This window comes from Amblyomma maculatum, chromosome 1 (genome assembly GCF_055883805.1).
Source record: "Amblyomma maculatum isolate TAMU_Amacu chromosome 1, ASM5588380v1, whole genome shotgun sequence".
Taxonomy (NCBI): domain Eukaryota; kingdom Metazoa; phylum Arthropoda; class Arachnida; order Ixodida; family Ixodidae; genus Amblyomma; species Amblyomma maculatum.
Genome location: NC_139344.1, coordinates 330999587 through 331020738, shown reverse-complemented (window position 1 = coordinate 331020738; position 21152 = coordinate 330999587). Strand labels below are relative to the sequence as shown.

The following is a 21152-nucleotide window of genomic DNA, read 5'->3' as shown; positions in this document are numbered from 1 at the left end:
GCTGGAAAACAGACTGCGCCTGGTCCTGACGAAATTCATTACGAAATGCTGGCTCATTTATCCGAATCCTCTGTAGAGGCACTTGTGAAATTCTTTAACAAAATTTGGACTCTGGGTAAACTCCCGGAGGCTTGGAAACAAGCCGTTATTGTTCCGTTTCTGAAACCAGGAAAGCCGCCGACCTCAGCGGGCAGTTACAGACCCATAGCTCTGACCAGCTGTTTAGCAAAATGTTTTGAAAGTGTTTTAAACATCCGACTAACTTTCATCTTAGAATCTCATAAACTTCTTAATGTTCATCAGTGTGGTTTTAAAAAAGGGTGTGCAACGACCGACCACTTAGTGCGTCTTGAAAATACTGTCAGGGAAGCGTTCATACATAAACAAAATTGCCTTGCCGTTTTCTTTGACATGGAAAAGGCATACGATACGACTTGGAGGTTCGGGATCCTACGCGATATAGCAGATTTGGGCATCCGAGGCCGGATGCTAAATGTTCTGAAGGACTTTCTATCAGGTCGTTCATTTCAAGTACGTCTCGGTACCACCTTCTCGAGGAACTTTATTCAAGAGAATGGGGTACCTCAGGGGTGCATTTTAAGTACAACTTTGTTTATTGTAAAAATGAATTCTATTAGCAAGGTAATCCCAAAATCCATTATGTTCTCGCTGTATGTCGACGACCTTCAAATAGCCTGCACATCCTCAGACATATCAATTTGTGAAAGACAAGTACAATTAACACTAAATAAACTAGACTCATGGGCTTTTAAAAATGGGTTCAAATTTTCCCCACAGAAAACCGTGGCAGTAATGTTCTCGCTGAAACGAGGTATACAGATCAATCCCAAGTTACACTTAAATGGGATTGAGTTGCCAGTAAAGAGCGAACATAAATTTTTGGGTGTAACGTTCGACAGAAAACTAACATTCCTGCCTCACATAAACATCCTAAAGAGGAAAGCCATAAAATCTCTAAACATACTGAAGGTTCTTTCTCGGAAACACTGGGGGTCTGATAGGGCGTGTCTTCTACATATATATCGATCTGTTGTGCGGTCTAGCTTGGACTACGGGTCCATAGTCTTCGGGTCAGCTAGACCATCATACCTAAGGAAATTGGGCCCGGTACATAACTTAGGTTTACGCCTTTCTTGTGGCGCTTACAGAACATCCCCTGTTGATAGTCTGTATGCAGAGACGAATGAGCCTCCGCTGAAAGATAGAAGGGCTTCACTTACATGTGCTTATGTCCTTAGAATAAGGTCACAGAAAAAACACCTCTGCTATCCAATAGTCTCAACATGCCGCTCACGAGTAATTTTCACAAATAAACCACAAGCGACGAGGCCACTGATAATGCGTTTCGAAAACATTTGCAGTGAGTTAGAAATTCTGGACACCTTGCCCGACACTGCCCCAAAAAACAGCCCCCTACCCCCATGGTACAAACTTCCAAATGTCTGTGATCTCACTCAACACACTTCAACAAAAGCCAAACTCCTAAAGAGCATATAATACAAGAATTTCGCACAATAAAAGAAAAGTACAGTAATTATACAGAGTTTTATACAGATGGATCAAAAACTTCTACTTATGTTGGCTGTGCCGTAGTTGAAGAGAACTGGGAACAAATAATTAGGCTTCCTCAGTGCGCATCAATCTTTACAGCTGAATCCTGTGCTATCCTGACAGCTGTAGAAAAAATAGTGAATGAAGGCATTTGTAACAGTGTCATCTACACCGATTCGTTGAGTGTACTGATGGCTTTAAATCACAGAAATGCTGCCATGCCTCTAATCGGTGACATAATACATAATGTAAAAATGATCACGACACAAGGACACAACATAGTGTTCTGTTGGGTCCCTAGTCACGTAGGCATTGACGGCAATGAAAGAGCAGACAAATGTGCTGCACTTGCCCACAACAAATTGATTCAGAAAGTAAACATACCACATAGTGATTGCTTGATATTAATAAAACATAAACAGATGAATAAATGGCAGTCCAGATGGAACAACCAAGAAAATAATAAGTTGCGTCTCATAAAGCCTGTACTAGGAGAATGGCAATCGAGCACACATCAACAACGTTTTATGGAAGTGATAGTATGCCGTCTTCGTATTGGACATACACATCTAACACATAACTTTCTGCTAATGAAACATAACAAACCGACCTGTGAAGAATGCGACGAGATACTCACTGTAAACCACATTCTAATTACATGCTCAAAACTTGAGGCACTACGGAGAAAACATTTTACTATATTTTACAATCATACCATCCCATTCCATCCCACCTTGCTTTTAGGAGAAAGAGCACTTGTAAACCTAGCATCTGTTCTCAGTTTCCTAGAAGAAGGAAGCTTTTTAAATAAACTATAGATTAACCATATCCATTTCCTCTTTTGCAACCAGAACATACATTAACCTCGCTCTTGGCGCATGATAGCCTTAGTTGCTTATGCGCCATAAAACCCAACACAACACAACACAACACATTCTTTAGAAGTTGTTGGGAAGAAGCAAAGAACTGTAATAAGTGACTGTTTTCATAATAAATGAACATAGTAAAATTCAAAACCAATCATAAATAAGTCACGACAGTGCAACCGCTTTTAAACAAAAAAAGCTTTTGTAACTCCTGATGCAGTTTCTTTCGCAGCTGAGTGCCAAAATGTTGAAGAGAAAGCGTTTCACAGGGCAACTTTTGAATGACGAATGCTATACAAAAAATCCGCTTTCTTTTCATTTTAAAATCAGTGATGCATGCCTGACTATGTTATAGGGCTCGGCGAAACGACTACTCACTTTATTATCTGAGCGCACCGTTTTGAGGCTCCACAAGCTTAAATATTACAGGTGAGGTAAAAGAAAGCATTCAAAAAAGCAGAACCCACCTGATGTCACGCTTCGTGTTTAAGCTCTATTTTCAAAGGCCAATGAACATGTCCGGTGGCTACTATCTTAAGCGAAACAAACAGGAATATGGCAACTCAAAACAAATCACAGAAATTAAATTGTGTATGGTGAGTTTGTGCGTATATATATGTGTGTAAGAGTGGGATCGCCTGTCTATGTGTGCGCAGGTTAGCTATTGGCTGATTGTGCTGCAGGCCGGAGTGTACACGGAGCGGTTACTTGTCACCGCTACCCATCATTGCGTTTTAACATGTTTTTTGTCCTGCATGGTGAATTTTTCATCAGTTATTTTTGCTGCTAACTCCATTGATGGTCGTTCCATGCAGCCTTTGTTTTTAGCAAAATGATGCTAGATATGTGTACTGCCTGTTCGGCTTAAGCTTTTCAGTGATTGTTCCAAGTCACTAACATTAGTCTGCAAGCTTCGTGGGTTTAATATGTAAAGGCAAAAGGACTCACTTGGGCGCCAGGTCTGAGCCTTGCTGCATGAGTGACCCGATGGTGAACCAAAGCGAGTTGAGCAGGCTGAAGCTGTTCTCGAGCACCTGGTCGTTCTGGCGGCACGGGTGGGGGTTGTCCCATTCGTAAGGACTGAGACGGCCCACAAGGAAAAGCACTACGGAGACGCCGATGTAGGCGCCCACAACGTAGGCCCACACCTCCATACTGAAGGGCGACAGGAAGCTGAACAGCGTCGTCACCTTCTGGGTGGGCTTCTTGAACAGGATACTGATGCCCGTGTTCATGAAGGGCATCGTGAAATCCACGGCCACCTCTCGCTTAGACGTGATGGTGAGGTCTGCGATGGCCAGGTCCGCTTTCTGCGTGGGTTTGTCACCATCATCATCATCGTCATCATCGGTCGGATTGCATCCACTGAAGGCAAACACCTATCCCTTTAATCAACTCGGTCCTGTGCTGGCTAAATCCGTTTGATTCCCCTTAAATTTCTTAATCTCATTCTTCAACATAACTTCGTGCCGCCCCCTGCTATGCTTTCCTTCCCTTCGAGTCCAATTTGTTACTCTTAGCAAACATCGGTTATCGTCCATTGGTATTACATGCACATTACATAAGCAAACGATTCCTTAATTATTAATACGTTAGTGTTAGGAAGGTCATGCCAACGAAAACTCGGTGTCTGTCTGTCGGCGTACAGTGGAAAGTGGGAGAACTCCAAGCTACGAATACTATGGCCTCGAGTAGGATTCCAGCCCACGTCGGCGTGACCAGATCAGCTTCGTTAGCCTTTGCTTTAGGCCATTCTGCCTTTGTCGCACTCTTTCTCCTTACGTGCTAAATTCCTAACCTCAAAGGCCGTGCTTTGAACGCTGCCGCCTGACTGAGTTGGCATCCGTACAAAGCAACCCAGACGCAACAACATGAAATCCCATATCCAAACTCAAGGCTTGTTTTCTGCTACCGCTTATAAACGGAAACATACGGGAGCACTTGTACGCGTGAGCCAAGGTTCTAACGCTCGGCCGTTTCTTAGTATACGTTCGATGGCTTCTGCATACTTCATTTGACAAAACTGGAGAATGTCCTACATGATTTCAAGGAACTAAGCAACACACAAATAAATATTTTGTGAAGGGGAAATTGAAATTGTCATTAATTTGCGAAATGCTTTGAACGAGTAAGAAAACATTACAAGAAATAATTTGTGAAGAAGAAATCTAACTTTTTATTGGTTTGAATGAATTCCGTTACACAAATGGGGCATAAAATCTGAGTTCACATCATAACGCATACTTCTCCGCACGAAACGCAATGATCGCCAATGACTTTCTTTCTTCCTTACTGTGAGGCGCGACGTTCTCTTTACAGTTACTAAACATACCCTGTTCCAGTTTTAAGCCTTGTTGGTTCGTGCGTGCGTGCGTGCGCGCGCGCGCGCGTGTGTGTGTGTGTGTGTGTGTGTGTGTGTGTGTGTGTGTGTGTGTGTGTGTGTGTGTGTGTGTGTGTGTGTGTGTGTGTGTGTGTGTGTGTGTGTGTGTGTGTGTGTGTGTGTGTGTGTGTGTGTGTGTGTGTGTGTGCGCGTGTGTGCGTGTGTGTGTGTGTGTGCGTGTGCGTGTGCGCAAAGACAGGTTTGTTATTTCACCGGTCATTTCAACTCCATTGAGAAGAAAAAGGGCACTTTCATGTTGCATAAGTATAAAATGCCTAATTATAGCAAATCAATCTATTTTGATGTATTGTTCGCTAGTTCACATCCACTCGATTTCTTGCCGTTCGGGTGTTTTCGTTTGCTTCATAGTTGCAAAACGCGTCGCTGGCAGCGCCACATGCACCTCAAAGGCTATCCCGGCGGTCAAATATAACACGTTTTTTAGAGACGAAGCCATAGGTATTGACGTTGGTGCTAACATTCAAGCAGCGCGAATAAATATCGGCCTTATCATCACGGAATACAATAATATTGTATTTCGCTGTGGTAGTCTTTGTTAAAATACAAGCATCTGCACTACGTTCTTTATCAATCAAGACGATCGCATAATTGAAATTTGTGTAGCCTATCCCAAAGTGTTAGGGTTACTAAACCTAAAGTAATAAGAACGGCTGTCTTCCACACTGCCCTAGTTTCAACGCTGTCGCTGGCAAGTACAATAGTAAGAATGAATGCCGACGTGAGGGACGGTTATGAAAAAATGCTTCGAGTAAGTATGAATCGTTAACAACTGGCTCCACAACCTTTGAGAAACGAGGTGCGAGGATGACAGCATCCATTGCGTCTCTCTCAGTACTCACAGCATTCAGCTGTCATCCTATTTTCGTGTCATTATCAATGCTTAGGTAGCATTAACAAGTTATTGGCATTAATTATTTTTTTTTTGTTTAACGCCACCGCTTTTACGTTTGAATTCCAGACGTTGCAGTTGAACGTTCACAGACTAATCACTAGGTTCGTGATAGCTGTACTGTCGGAATCCAGTCTCATTTCTTTGCATAAAATTGCCTAGGAGCTGAGACGTAAAACTGCAAAATGAAAAAGCGTATCTTATTGTGTTTTTTAATTAAAAAGAGGTATAAAGGCAGCAATGCTTTTTGCAGGCGCGCGCACGCACGCACACACACACACAAACACACACATGCACACACGCACATACACACACACACGCACACGCACACACACACACACACACACACACACACACACACACACACACACACACACACACACACACACACACACACACACACACACACACACACACACACACACACACACACAACATACACAAAGTTAGAATGTCGATAACCAGTGTTGTAGCAACTTGGTCATACTGAGGTATTTTTTTCAATGTCAAGAAGACAATGGTACCCCACGCACAGATTCATAGAAGAAAAAGGTAAGAAGTTCTAGGATAGTCCCGAAATCCTACTGCCAGATACACAACGTACACAAATATTATATGTGCGCTTCTCAAGGCAGGCAGTTCAGGACATTCGCTGAGCATTTATTAATCTTCTTCGAGGCTGCTAAAATTGCAGTGCTTCTAGTTTAGTTCCCATAAAAATTGCAAGAAACGTTCCATGCCGATTGGTCTTTTAAAAGAAACCGACAATAATTCTTCGGTTCTAGTACGAAGTGTTACTATAAGCGAAGCACTGGATGCGGTGCTGTGAACAGAAGCAGATAAAAAAAGGTTTAACTTACTCCACTCACGACTTCTCCGATCATTCCATTCCAGTTTCCACTGGCGTTTTGAATGCCGTAGGCCTTGTCTTTGACCAGCCGGATCTCGTACTTGAAGTTCAACTGCTTAGACAACTCCTTTAGAAGGTCTACACAGTATCCCTCGAAGCGATCGTTGCCTTGCAGGTCCGCCGCAGACTCCTTGAGCATCATGTACGGGTCAGTCTGGCAAAAGAATGCGGAAGAAAGTTTGCGGCACGTTCGTCGTTCATCGGAAAAAAAAAAAAAAAAGGAAAAATTATCCAGCAGCAAAGGAACAATAACACTGAAGAATTATTACCAAGAGATTGAGCTTTGTACCTCCACTCACTGGTTTATTTATTATTTTTTGTGGCTATCTGGCATTTGTACGTATAAAATATCAGTTCCAGGGTTTAGGCATTGATTTCGCCCCTTATCTTTGAACAGTCAAAATCAAGACAATTTTGTTTCTGTTTTGTACACACTACATATCCACCTGTTGAGGTGATATCAACCTACAAATTATTGGGCCCGAGATGTGACATATGCAGTCATCTGTGCACTCTAGCACAAAGATGCATGTTGTTCCACTGATATCTCCTATATGAAACAGGTAGACATAGGATAAATTCAAACAAAAAATTTGGTTGGTTGGTTTGGTTTGTGAGGTTTAACGTCCCAAAGCTACTCAGGCTATGAGAGACGCCGTAGTAGAGGACTCCGGAAATTTCGACTACCTGGGGTTCTTCAACGTGCGCTGACATCGCACAGCACATGTAAACAGTGCTAGTGCTAAAATATAAACAAGCTCCATAATTTGGCATTCCACATGGCTCGGACGGGTGCCAAAATGAAATGTACAGAATCCCTTAATTGGCTGCATGGTATCTGGAAATTAGCGGTTAACAGAAACCCTTTCTATCAGTAAAACCGGTTGTTCTTAACCACATTGATAAATGTTTCATGCTATCCTGGTGTAAAAGAACGTAGAGAACATTTCCTGCCGTCGCATCAAAGTTTGTTTTCAATTTTTGGCCGTGATCCGGTAGTAGTTATTAATATCCAATCAACACCGTTTCCAATTCTAGAGGTCACTTTGCACCACTAAACTGCGATGATGAGGCGAAAACCATTACAGAGCGTCGTAGCCTTCCACTACGGCACCTCTATATCCCCCTCTTCTTTCACTCCCACCTTCTTCCCTTACTGTACAGCGTGGTACATGGGATTGAGACAGATCTGCGCCTTTTCTATTCTGCAAATGAATTTCAAACTCCGCTGATGCCTGCTGTACTAACGCCTCCTAGACATCTGGGTCTGCTTATGTTTGCTGTATGGTGCAGCGTTCGAGGAAGAGGCAAATGAAAGGCGCCGCACGGACGCCTGGATCGGACGCCCGGCGGGGCCAGCTTCGTATATGCATAAATTGCCTGTGGGCGTCATGACCTGTCGTGACGGTACATCGCGCTCCCCTTGTCGAACACAACGAGCATTTCATTGAAAGCATCAAAGGTCACCGGCGTTCTATAATTCGTTTGCAGGAAAGGAAAGGCGCAGTATCTGCCACTCGCGGAATCCCTCTATCATCCTGAGGGTAGACAAGGGGAATTATGAAGATCTTTTCGCGATCCTGGGCGTGGCGAAATTGGTAAAGCGCTCGGCCGGGGATCCATTTTAACTCTCGCTCTCGAAAGCTTGACACCTCTGCTGACAACCTGCTGTTGACAACGATCGAGGCAATAAAATCTTCCGCCTTAAAATTTATTTAGTATCAAAGGTCTGTCCATTTGCCCCAGAAGCGTGCTGCCGTACTATCAAATACTCAAAAGCAATACACAAAAGCTGCAGAACTAGAAAAATATACAACGCAGCTACTGAAAGGCCGCACGTCACAGCAAAACTACAAAATATAGTGCGGTATTTTTCGCACGGTTCTGTTGTTTTCACTGACTGAGATAAGGGAATGCAAGTGCAAGGGGTGAAAATCAAGTGACTTATAGAGAACTACAGGCATTATATACAGCATTAGTACTGTAATGTAACAGGGTAGCAGGTGTACTTCTTCTTGTGCTGGTACATATCTATATTTAGGTCAACACATGCGCGATTTACTATTCCAAATAAGTTTCAATTTATCTCAGCAGTTTCTTTTTTTATATATTCCGTCCTCCCCGAAAGCCGGGAAAAAAATGTGCATTATTAGGTTTATGTTTTGTCTAGAAAATTCAGTCGGTTATTTTTAAAATGACAATGCACTCTAGGAATATGATAGAACAAAATAAAACGCAACTCAATTTCCGACAACAGCGTTTTGCAAAGGACGGTCTGAAATTGAATGTAAACGACAAAAATGATTGCCAGTAATATGGCGAAATATTATACTTATAATATACAGGAAACCATATGACAAGAAAAAAGAATAAAAAGCAAAGAAACTGACGCAGATGCTCTGTTGGGAAGAACGTAAGCAGCCTTCTGCTATGATCAAAGGTGTTCACTTTAAATACTCACGAGAACTGTGGTCACTACCAAGGTCTTGTCCTTGATGAGAAGCGAGTCGTAGTCTGACGTCACATTGTCTTCTACGGTTACGTTGTCTCTAGGTGTCCAATGCCCCACCTACGAAAGACACGAAGAACAGCTGTGGTGGATGTATACTGTAAAATGCTTTTTGGCAACCTGCAGCAATAACACTGCAAAGAGGTCAATGAAGTACACTAGCTCTGTTCCACTTATTTTCAAGTCTTTTCCTCTAGAACAGTTTGATGCGTCTGTGATTATGGAAAGCGTCAAAACGTAAAAGCAAGAAGAATGTCACATGTCAAACTGCTTTTAAAATCGCTTTTTCACGCTATAAGAAAGCGATGCCATATATAATACTGTTAGACGAAAAGTGAAAATGTTTTATCTCATTATTTTTTGGAGTAAACCGAGTGGAAATGTCCAACCCTTCGATTAAATATATATATATATATATATAAGCAGATCAATTAAGGGGAAATGAGGGTGCTCGTTATAATACATGAAGGAAAGAAGCCAACAGTCGACGAGGCCAAGGAAAGCGTTCGGGATGGTACTTTATGTCTTCTTTTTTTTTAATGTTTACTTGGATAATCGCAGAAATTAGTAATGTAATCTGTATAGGGGAAAGATAAAAAAACACAAAGTAGAAGAAAAAACAACGTGCCGATGGTGGGAACCGAACCCACGACCTCCGAATATAGAGCACCGGACGCGATATTCGGAGGTCGTGGGTTCGGTTCCCACCATCGGCACGTTGTTTTTTCTTCTACTTTGTGTTTAATTATCTTTCCCCTATACAGATTACATTACTAATTTCTGCGATTATCCAAGTAAACATTAAAAAAAAAGAAGAAGACATAAAGTACCATCCCGAACGCTTTCCTTGGCCTCGTCGACTGTTGGCTTCTTTCCTTCATATATATATATATATATATATATATATATATATATATATATATATATATATATATATATATATATATATATATATATATATATATATATATATATATATATATATATATATATATATATATATATATATATATATATATATATATATATATATATATATATATATATATATATATATATATATATATATATATATATATATATATATATATATATATATATATATATATGGGAAAGACGTTCATTTTTGTTTTGAAGGCAGTGCCTGCGATGGTGGCGACTGTAAAGCTGCTAGGCTGATAAGTAATCTCACGAAGCCTTGCATCAGGTTGCTTAATTAAAGAAAACAATTTATAGAAACGCCAAATAAGTTAATATGAATGGACAAAACAAAACTGTCATCTTAACACATCGCTGGATTATTAAGGCTATTTGAGTAACGCAGCCTCCCCAAGACGCCCAGAAAGAAAACGATCGGAAAGTACCGATGCTTACAAAGGTTTTCAGAAGAGGAGTCTAAATTTCCTTGCTACCGGGAGGTACTGCCTGATATTAAGAGGAGGCCTGCTAAGACAGCATATTTCAATAACTTTTCGCCCTAATTATTATTTCTAGCCGTTATTAGTTGAGAAGCTCGGACGAACTTTGCTAAGAGAGCATGACGTCGCGCTACTTGAGTTTTAGTCTTCTCCGAGTCAAGAGCTATGAGCAGAGAAAGGGGGAAAAGTCGAAATAGGGAAAAGAATACAGACTAAGAAAAGAAACCCCCCCAAAAAGGGGAATAAGAAAAGAGGAGCGATATACAGCGATGGGTTTTGCGGGAAGCGAAAATTAGTTCAAGTATAGTGGGAAAGGTCAAGCGAAGCAGCTTCGTTTGCTCCACCTCCACCGACGAAGCCCAGCCACTTGGGAGGTGCCGTCATTAGGGGATTCATTAAATCCTTCATCTAGCCTTCGCTTTGAAGGCGGTGCGAGGGGTCCGCTGCGGCTTGGCCGGCTTGAGAAAGACGGGAGGGGGCCGCCGGATCATTTGGGACGAGCGGCGTGGCAGTGCTTTGGGCGCGCGTGTGGCGTTCATTAGCGTGGGAAGGCCACTCGCGGCGACGACGAGGGCGACATCGAAGATCAATAGCCCGCAGTGACCAGATTGCTTTCGCGGAGAGACGGCGATGCTCCGCAAAGAAAAACCGCGCTGAGCGTTCCGAGAGGTGGGAGGATCTGTAAGGGGGTCGTCTAGAAGATCTCATTTCTTTAGACTGACTCTCAGTTTCCGAAAATCGGGCTCCAGCAAATTTTACACTTTCTTCAACACAATTTCTTATCCCCTATGTTGAGTTAGGCTTATTTCTGTTCGTGAGGCTTTCCTCTACCTTCAGCATCACAAAACCGAGATTAGTAGTCCGTTGGTGTTTGCGTATTGCTGAACCATTGCATATTTTCTAAAATTCGCGGTTTTTAAAACAAAGCATGCATTTTTCTACCTCCCCCCCCCCCCCCCACCCTTCCCATTCGTTCACCAATAAGCCTCCTTTATTGTATGAAGGGAGCCATAGTACCTGAGAGTGAAAATTATTATGAGGTTACACGGTTATTAGGTTAGTAGGTTATGCGTCATCATGATGACATCAAATAATGCTTTTATGCTAGGCATGAGATGCGGGTTCTGTAGCTTTTGTGCAGGAACTGAATTCTTTGTCGTTTCCTCGTGCAGAATGAAAGCATGATAACGTGCGGCAGAGCATGGATTATCTGGCAAGTGAAAGAAGAAAGGGGAGGGGGACAGTAGAGAATTATAGCACATCGTTATCCTGTTTACATTACTGTTTGCCTGGCTGATTGGTGACACCTGCGCATGCGCGGCGATTACCATGACCCGAGCACTTTAGGGAATGTGTTTTGACGTTTCAGAGAGTTAGAGGATCAACATGGCGACACGCTGCTTGCCGTCTCCTGTCTAAACACATCATCGCCATCGCATTATTCGGTGCGATGTTTCGCCGTAAAAGGCTGCATTTGCTGTCATTTCCCATACTACTAGATCCACCTTTTTTTCTGAGATAAATCGGTGATTTTTGAGTTTCTAAGCCTGACTGTACATCATGAAATGTTACAACCGTTCTCCAGATTGTTGTTGCCTTGAACATTGCTCTCAACTTTCATAACTTTCGTCCCTAAACATAAAGGAAAATAGCTGGTAATAAGCACACCAATGGTAGCAACAGTAGAAAAAACAGTTTCTCCAAACATAGGTGGAGTGTTTCGACGTACTATCACTAGATGGCGCCACTGCTTCCGAATGCAGTAATTATTTTGTATGATAATTCGTTCTTTGACCTCTGTTCTTTATTTTTTTTTTTTTGCTTTTCTTTTTCGAAACATTTATTTCTTCAGGACAAGGCACTTTGTTTCTGTCCCCCGATTGTAAAGGGCCGGCTGCCAATAAATCATCATCATCATCATCATCAGCAGCAGCAGCAGCAGCAGCAGCAGCAGCAGCAGCGACTCAGCGGCAGAAAAAAAAAAGTCGCCTTTTGCTTTGCTTCTCAAAATAACATTCTAAAACAGCGCAAAAGAACAGGGACGAGAGGTACAACACGAACAAAACAGAGGAACAGAACGAAACGTACAACACGAGCGCTGTTTTGTACGTTTCGTTCTCTCGTTCCTGTTCTTTCGCGCTGTTTTAGAATGTATACATACCAACTCGCCCAGGCTTCTATTTTGTCAAAATAACAGCTTGAGGGGAAACCACAACAAACACATGTTGTGTTTCGTCTCATGTCATTGTGTTTGTTGCGTCGCATTTCTGGGTACTTTGCTTTGCTTACAGAGCGCAATGTTAGGAACTGACCGCTTTGTTCGCAAGCTTACTTTCTTTTACGAACTAAAAAGAGTCTGCTGGTGAGAATGCAGGAAGATTTGAATAGTCGATAAGTGTTAGCTGACATGTACCTCCCTAGGTAAGGATTATAAGCGTGCATAGAGCCCCTCGCTTCAGAGAAAAGCTTTGAATGCGCGCGTATTTATATACTGTACAGCAAAACTCAGCTACTTTGGTCATCTGATGAGAAGAGAGGAGTCGCTAGAGAAAGATTTGATGTTGGGAAAGGTTGAGGGTCGCCGGAGAAGGGGTAGGCAGCGAACGCGATGGTTAGATGGCATCCTCGGGGCACTGCAGATGAAATTATGTGATGTTAGGAAGATAGTGAGAGACCGGAAAGCGTGGCGTGAAATGGTCCATAGGGTCACGAAGAGTCGGACACGACTGAACGACTGAACTGAACGGAACTGAACAGTTATGTTATCTGTCCAGTAACATGGTAAACGACAAAGTCAGTTAGTGTGTATATGCATATGAAGGCTTGAAATCAAAACGTAAAGAAAAATGAACAATCAGTGTAATTTGCAGTTTCACCCAATGCCCTTTGACCCAGTTCCGAGAGAAAAAAATGAAACATGTAGAGAAAACTAGGTTAATCGAAATGGCGTTAAACATACCCAGGCGGTCGAAATTAATCTGGTGCGCTCGAATATGGCGTGCTCCGGATGTTCCTTCGATAAGCAAAATGTCATTAACCCTTAATCGTAAGAACTCGCAGTGCTAGTATTTATTTCAAGACGGGACTGGAAGGGAGTGTTCGTTTAGCTGACCAATCAGAACTGGCCTTAAGCCAACTATTATTTCTTGACACTGTGGCGGATTGCCCTGGGCGGATATTTAAGTAACAAACAAGTTGCTAGTTAAAGACCTGCCGGCGCTGTTTATCATTTAAATTAAAAAACAATATTTGGGTTAAATATTATATCTACGTCTCAAGAAATCAATTTCATAAATTCCCCATGGGAAAACGCCAACGATTAATTTTTTTATGGACGTAGGTAAATGCTTGACATTAAGCCATCGAAATTGTTCTCAGCTGAAATGTTAAAGCTATACGACTTATCAAATCAACGCTCCGAAGATATTGGAATAAGTTTTCATTCCTGAAATGAACATGATGCAAGAAAGCTCTAGAACAAAAACCTTGGAGGTCACTAGAGAAACAGCATTGAGAAAATACGAAACCATTAGCACTGTCACGACGTTTTTACTATCTATCAGAAATTACGTCATCACTAAATATCTCATCACAAATTATGTTATCACTGATTATCTATCACTAGTTATGTGATCACTTACCACCTATCACTAATTATCTTTATAATTTATTGTTATCTCTAGCAGTCATTTTCATTTTTGTTATTATATTTGGATTATTGTTAATCACTGCTTTTTATAATCAATGACTCGATAGACATCACCAGATGATGGCATCTCATCCGACAACACATTTGCTGACATATTTTGAGGACAAGTTTGCGGAGACTTGCGCCTTAATAAGTTAGTTTTGGAGAAATAATCGGTCAGCAAAGAAAAAGCGGAAAACGGCAAAAACGTTTACTCATTTTTAATTTTCGTTTTCGCTGCGCTCGCTAATCTTAACAAAAAAAAAATCATCTTATGTGCAAAGTGAACTATGTTAAATTTGCATGAACTCAAATGAGGTTTAGCTAGAGGACAGTATCAGAAAAAGCGATGAGTTCACAACGTACACGATTGTTTACAAAGCGCCCTAAATGTTCGAAGCAGAAACGACATGTTTCGCAGAAGACACGCTCCGGAATTACCTTTCTACACGAAACTTATTATCCGGCTGGTTGGCAACGTGACCACCGAATGGCTTGCTGCTGTGATCGATTGCCCAACGAATGTACTAAGTCTGGGATCTATCAGTACTAGATGCTAACAGCTCTGTGTTTTGCTTAAACACAGAGCTGTACTAGATGCATCTAGATACTGTCAGTACTAGATGCTAACAGCTCTGTCTCTAGGGCTTTAAATTAACAGACTTCAACTTCAGATCGCAGAGCGTCGCAAGCATTTAATGAGACAAGCTACCATAGCATTTTTTTTTTAATTTGCTACTAATCTTCTTATTGGATGCTTTTGGGTCCAGTAAAAAGCGCTCAAAGAATGAAGAGCGGTCTTGACATTACGCTCAGCGCACAAATAAGAAAAAAAAAAATTCTAAATGAATGGTTTTACGCCCCGAACTAAGTCGATGGATTAGAGCGAAAAGAATATCCTCCCCTCCACCTCTCCTCTTTCTAACTTGTTGTTCGCTTTAACATTGCAAAGTTTTTTTTTCCCCTCTCGATACTGTAGTTTGATTATTTTTTATCCTTTGATGCTCAGTCTCTTTGCTTTCCTATAAAAAGATTATGAAGAAATGCGATGGCCGGCACAAAGAGGCTGCAAGTAACTCGATTTACGCGCAATATTTCTGAAATAGCCTGACGGAGACATCATTTGTTACATTTTACGAATGCTACCATTTGTCCCAAAAGTGACGGGGGAAGAACATTCATGGCCGACAATGCCAGCCTCTACTGTCGTGTCTTGGCTAAAGCCGTTCACGTCCAGACCAACTAGGCGCACGCACACTGGTAGCGTATCACCGCCCTCGGTAATGGCATGTTTCCACTTAGAGCACTCAGACAGCCTGCTTTTACGGCCACACAGATGAGGACCACTAGGTTAGGCATTAGAAATAAGATCAAACTAGATAGGCAAGCGAGCTTCGTGAACCAGGCACAATTGCTAAGTGAAAGTAGCAAGATGCAAGCAATCGAATGACCGTAAATGGTAGATGCGAGGCGCTTGTCAACGTGCGCGGAATTGCGCCGCTCTGGCAGCGAGGGAGGATGTTCCCCGGGAAGCCCATCCAACATTCCTTTTGACCAAGATGATGGGGTTGGGCCGTAAGGAACCGGTCTTTTCAGAGCGAAGGCTGCGTAAACAGAGAGATGCGACACGACGATCGGGATGGCAGGGTGTCACGGTGTGGAAAGCCTCGGACGGGGACAGGACGCATAATGATCTTTGGAGCCGCGGGTCCCATCAGTCTTGTTCAACCACGACGTGTGGAGGGTGTCAAAAGGCGCTCGGGGAAAGGCGAGATGCGAGAGGGGAAAGAGCGATGGCGCGGAAACCAACCGGATCGAGTTGCGAAGATCGTCTCCATGAAAGGCGCAGCATAAGACAGATAAGATAAGACAATAAATGAAAGCGAAACATTAAATCTTCCGATGACAGAAAGCAACCCAACGCATTTTTTTTTCTTTTTGCCGCACTCTTGCCTCCTTCAAGTAAGATTTTTGAAGATTTTCACAAGAAAGGTTTCTCAGGCTCCTCCAGGTTACGCGGCTCGAGCTTCGTTTTTCACGTGAACGAGGCCAGTAAGAGCCAGAAATAATATGACACCGACGGTTATCGACTGGCTGAGTATAGCAGTCATGGTCACGAAGCGGTGTTACGATAAATCCATGAGTAGTGGCATTTTCAAAACATGCAAGGTTCATTTTATTTGATTTAGCTCAAATTAACGTTTCAAATTGACTCATGCTACAAGAGACGCCATAGTTCATAAAAAAAGAAAGAAAATAAGCCATGAATGAAAAGCTACAAATAGAAAGGCAGTTACCATTAGGTTGGTCGAAAGGGTGAAGGGATAATAATAACGCCATCTAGGTTTTAACCAAATTGATGAGGTGCTGGTAGATTCTGTACAACACGAAACGATTATATGAATAGTAAAAAAAATAAGTTAGGGCATTTTATTGTATGAGTAGACCATAATGACAGGTTGCACTAATTTAGAGAATAATTCTGTCTATAAGTTACGTACGAACACGGAAAAATCTCAGATATACGTGGATGCATGGAGATAAGCGAGCACAGACAGATTACGACGAACGCCTTACTATATGCCAGCAAGAATACAGAATCGGAGGCGATGTATCCCATTAAAAAATTTACAGGCGATCAATTTGGTTGACGGGTGTGTTCTGCTAGAGTGCGTACATTTCTGCCTGTTTAGTCGTGTATTTGTTTCCTCAATAAAGCTTCTCTGCCTAACCCTGCAGGGCAAACTGCTGAGCAACAATGCTATGTTCTTCGCTCTGTCACTCATCGTAGTTTTAATTTCTGCTAACCCATTTCTACAAACCGGATTTTTTTGGTGGCTCTACCAGTAGCAACCACATTGAAGCCAGGTGGCAGAAGCTTCACACAGAAACAGCCTATATAGAGAAACCATCAGTCAGTGACGCGAAATAATAGGGCAGATAGGCCCACTAAACGCGAGCACTACTGCTTATAACTACACAAACTTTTAAAATGCTACGAGGATGTATACATACGTGAACGAGATGATCGAACTGTAAAATTAGCAGAAACGCTTTGTGCCATGCTTGAGTCGGTCGCGCTGATTTTCAGACGCAGATATTATAGCGCACGAAACGCCATTGAAACACTATTTCGGGTGACGGACACTGCCGCCGAACATGTCGATAAAGTGTTCTATAGTGCGTCCATCCCCTTCCGAAAAATATTATACCCTGAACGAGGCCGAAGCTGGCGCGGCAATTATGTCGGCTTTGAAGCCGTCGCATCACGCTGCGTTTATTGTCGCTCCGCTGGTCTCCTCGGAGCCGAAAATTACCGTCAAGCCCCGTAGCCCTAAAAACCGAGCGACAGAGGTAGCAGGAACTGCACTAAAAGCGGGGGCAATTTGAGCCGCTCGAGCACGCACGAACGGCTTCGCGTGTCGACCGGCTGGCCGAGCCAGGGCTCGGGTTCTCTTCCTCGCCATCCCTTCGGAGCCCTTTCCTTCCCCAATCTCGGCTCAACCGTACATCCGCTCCACGGTGGTCTTCACCACAGCCGCCCAGCTCCCTCGCACTATGGGGATGCCAGTTTGCTGGGCGAAACTAGGTCACCTGCACTTGATAGGCAGTTAAAGACGGTGCAAACTATCTCCGTATTTTTTTAAGCTGTCTTCTCCCACAAACATTTTCAAACATGGTTTCGAGAGTCCCTAATTTGCGAGTTTGGAAAATCATCGCTATAGCGCACCGCGTTCTTAAAGGACAGCGATCTCCGTATATGGCTTTCTAGGACAGGAGCTTGGCAGCTCATCTGTGCTGTTTCCTGTTTTTTTTTTTTTTTCGTTGGTAATAAAACGCACGTATTATCAAAACGTGTTCGCCGATGCATTCGCTTCTGAAACCTCTGTCTTCCAGGCGCTCTCCAGACACGGAAAGTGCATGCATTCCCTATCTACTTGTCAGCCATATACCAGCCTACACCTTCCTTAATCTAACCAGCAGAATGCTTTGAATTTAACCAAGACATTCACTTGCAGAATGTGCCTTTTCTTGCAGCACTCGAATAACACTGAACCATGAAAGACTAAGGCCAGTACTAGAGCAGAAGTTCTAGTACTGGCTTTGACCGTTCCTCTCTTAACAGCGCTGACAGTCTTGAGTCGCCAGTGCTTGTGAAAGACGGAAATTATATAACCACAAAAAGGACATGCAGTCGAATAATTCCTTAGTATTACTACATTTTCAGCTCTGTTAGATCCCTTGTCAAAGAAGCAAATTAGTACACGACTAAGCCTGATAAAAATATAATACACGAATAAATTCGCCTTTACAATCCTGCAGAAATGACCGCCAACAGCCATATTCCTGCAGAACAGTCGACCAACGTGCTGCTGCAACATCAAGCCTCAGTTTTCAAGTGAAATAATATTTTGGGCGTGTTCTTGGTTTGGTTTGGTTTGGTTTGTGGGGTTTAATGTCCCAAAGCGACTCAGGCTATGAGAGACGCCGTGGTTGAGGACTTCGAAAATTTTGACCACCTGGGGCCCTTCAACGTACACTGACGTAGCACAGCGCATAGAGCCCACTCCGTTACGCCTCCATCGAAACGCAGCCGCCAGCGGTTGGGAACGAAGCCGGGTACTCTGGCACAGTAGTCGGGCGTCTTAACCACTGCATCACAGTGGCGCGGCGTGTTCTTGGAAGAGCAGTAGGGCTAACTAATCTGCGTGTATCCACTAAAGCGGACTTCAAATTGAGAGGCTTTGACAGAATGGCATTTTTTTTTTTTTCAGTACGGAGCTCTTCACTTGATTGTTCCAAACTGTTGTGGTGCCCTGCGCCCGGTAATCCCTTATCGTACGCTAAGGATTTAGCACATAAACCTGTTCTCGGACGGTGTAATATCTGGGTTTCATCGCACTTTGAATCAGTTTTTTTTTCTCTCTTGCATCGTGATTTGCTCGAGAGGTCATGATTCTCTGATTGGACATTCTCTGATTGAACATAGCCGTCGACTTGGTCGAAAATATGGATGTTAGTAAAAGATAAAGAATTCCTGAATTATATGAATTATACCGGCTCTGAATATTCGCCTATGTGTCTTTTTCAAGGCTCCACCTACCGCTTTAAGGAATTTCACAGTCCAGAAAAAAAGTCTATTGACTCACACCTATTCCTTAGCACGAAGCTAACAAAGCGAGTCAAAGCTTATAGAAATATTCTCTTGTATTATAAAACACCGGAAAACACACGTTCACTTCTTGCGTTCACAAATGAACGAATGCATTTCGCGTATTTCGCTAGGACGAGTCTATACAAAAGGTGGAATTAATGTATCTTGTAATCTGTTCAGTATTCAAATGCAATGCGGAATTCATCGTCGGAGACTGGCTTCTAGGCAATTGAGGTATGCTTCTTCTAAACCGAAATGAGCAAGTGCACAATACAAGATAACAGCCATCAAAGGTTGGTTCCTATAAATAAAGCGTGCGCTACGACTATCACAAATGAATGATGACTGAAATGCACAGGAGTGTAGAACGGTGTCGCAAACAAACCGTCAAGGGCTAAAGATAAGCTTAACCGAGGTAAAATGGCGGACAGTTCTGATTATTTTGTGTTAAGTTTCACAGTAATTATTAGGCATAACAGATGGAAATCGTGATTCAGTGTTCCTCTCCAGTCACCGTCTAACAAACATAATATTTAGCTGTGCAATTATTAAGTTGATAAATAATTAAGGCGAATGCCTCTGTTGGCATCAAATGTGTCTGCAAAAGGTGGAAGTAAAATGTAATGCTTGATATGTAGTCATGAGATGGTTGAATTAATAGTCATGTCTGAATGTGTATAGCATGCGCTACCTAAAAGGTATGTCATGTCAGGATCATGGGCATGCGAGTCATTGTAGTTTGCCATGAGTCATAGTCGTGGGTCATGTTTGGGAGTCATAACTAAAGACATGGTTAGGGGTTTACGTTGAGTGATACAGAAGCCTTGAGCCATAGTCATGACTTATGAGGCACAAAAAGTGCTAAGTCATGAATCCCATTTGGCTCGCAGAAAGTTCTAAGTCATGGATCATAGATGTTACGTTACTATGAAAACTTCGCGTGACAGGGACGACGCCGTATCTCCGATCCCACACTTGCAGGAGCACAGCAATGAACAAGCGCCAAGGAACATCACGCGACAGGAGCGAAAGTGTACCGTCCAATCCAACACTTGCAGGATCGCTCAACGCACGCACGCTTGAGGAACGAATTTTCCACAGTGCGGCATGAGTGATGTACCACGTGCAGCAAAAGCAGCACTCAGGCATTTGCTTTTCCCCAGTGCAGTCTGTGGAATCCTCTCAATGTTTTTCTTTGCGGGCGCATGAAACGAAACACATTTCCATAAGCCGCGTATCTTTGACCTCAAACCGAGTAGTCTGTCCCATGATAAGTTGCTTTATTTACCAGCGTTAATTCGTGCGATCAGAATACCTATCTTTAAATAATGTGCTTTTAGATGGTATTCTATTCTTACTCATTTTAAGTAATATAGTAGCCTACAATTTACCTTCCTAAAGTGCGGGTTTAAATGACAACTTTGCTGACTCGTTGGCGGCATTTTTTTCTCGTAAAGCCTTTGACGTTTGCGTCCACTCATTTCTTTCTATAGCGGAGTGCACTCTGCTAAATTGGTGCGCAAATTTTCCCTCTGCATAATATAAGAAGGATTGTGTCGGCGTAAGCACCATCGCGTATTTAATGCGGCGATAAACTACCATCGACTGACCCGAGACGACACGTGCCGTGGAAGAGTGATTGAGCGAGCCGCCTACAGTCGATTGGCCAGATTACTATGCAGCAGAACGCTGCCTATGTTCTCCCTGCTTCGAGACGTCCACATCGTGAGTGAAAACAAAGATA

General features: G+C 42.7%; 1 protein-coding gene across 1 annotated transcript in view; it reads right to left on the bottom strand.

Annotated features, from left to right (window-relative positions):
• LOC146207421 (glutamate receptor ionotropic, kainate 2-like) overlaps window positions 1-21152 on the bottom strand; it is a 73522-nt gene that overhangs the window by 20455 nt on the left and 31915 nt on the right. Inside the window, exons 7-9 of the mRNA XM_084587241.1 lie at window positions 9100-9207; window positions 6589-6792; window positions 3387-3748 (exon numbers count right to left, since the gene is read on the bottom strand). Coding sequence (XP_084443367.1) covers window positions 3387-3748; window positions 6589-6792; window positions 9100-9207 — 674 coding nt within the window. The remainder of the gene's footprint in view (window positions 1-3386; window positions 3749-6588; window positions 6793-9099; window positions 9208-21152) is intronic.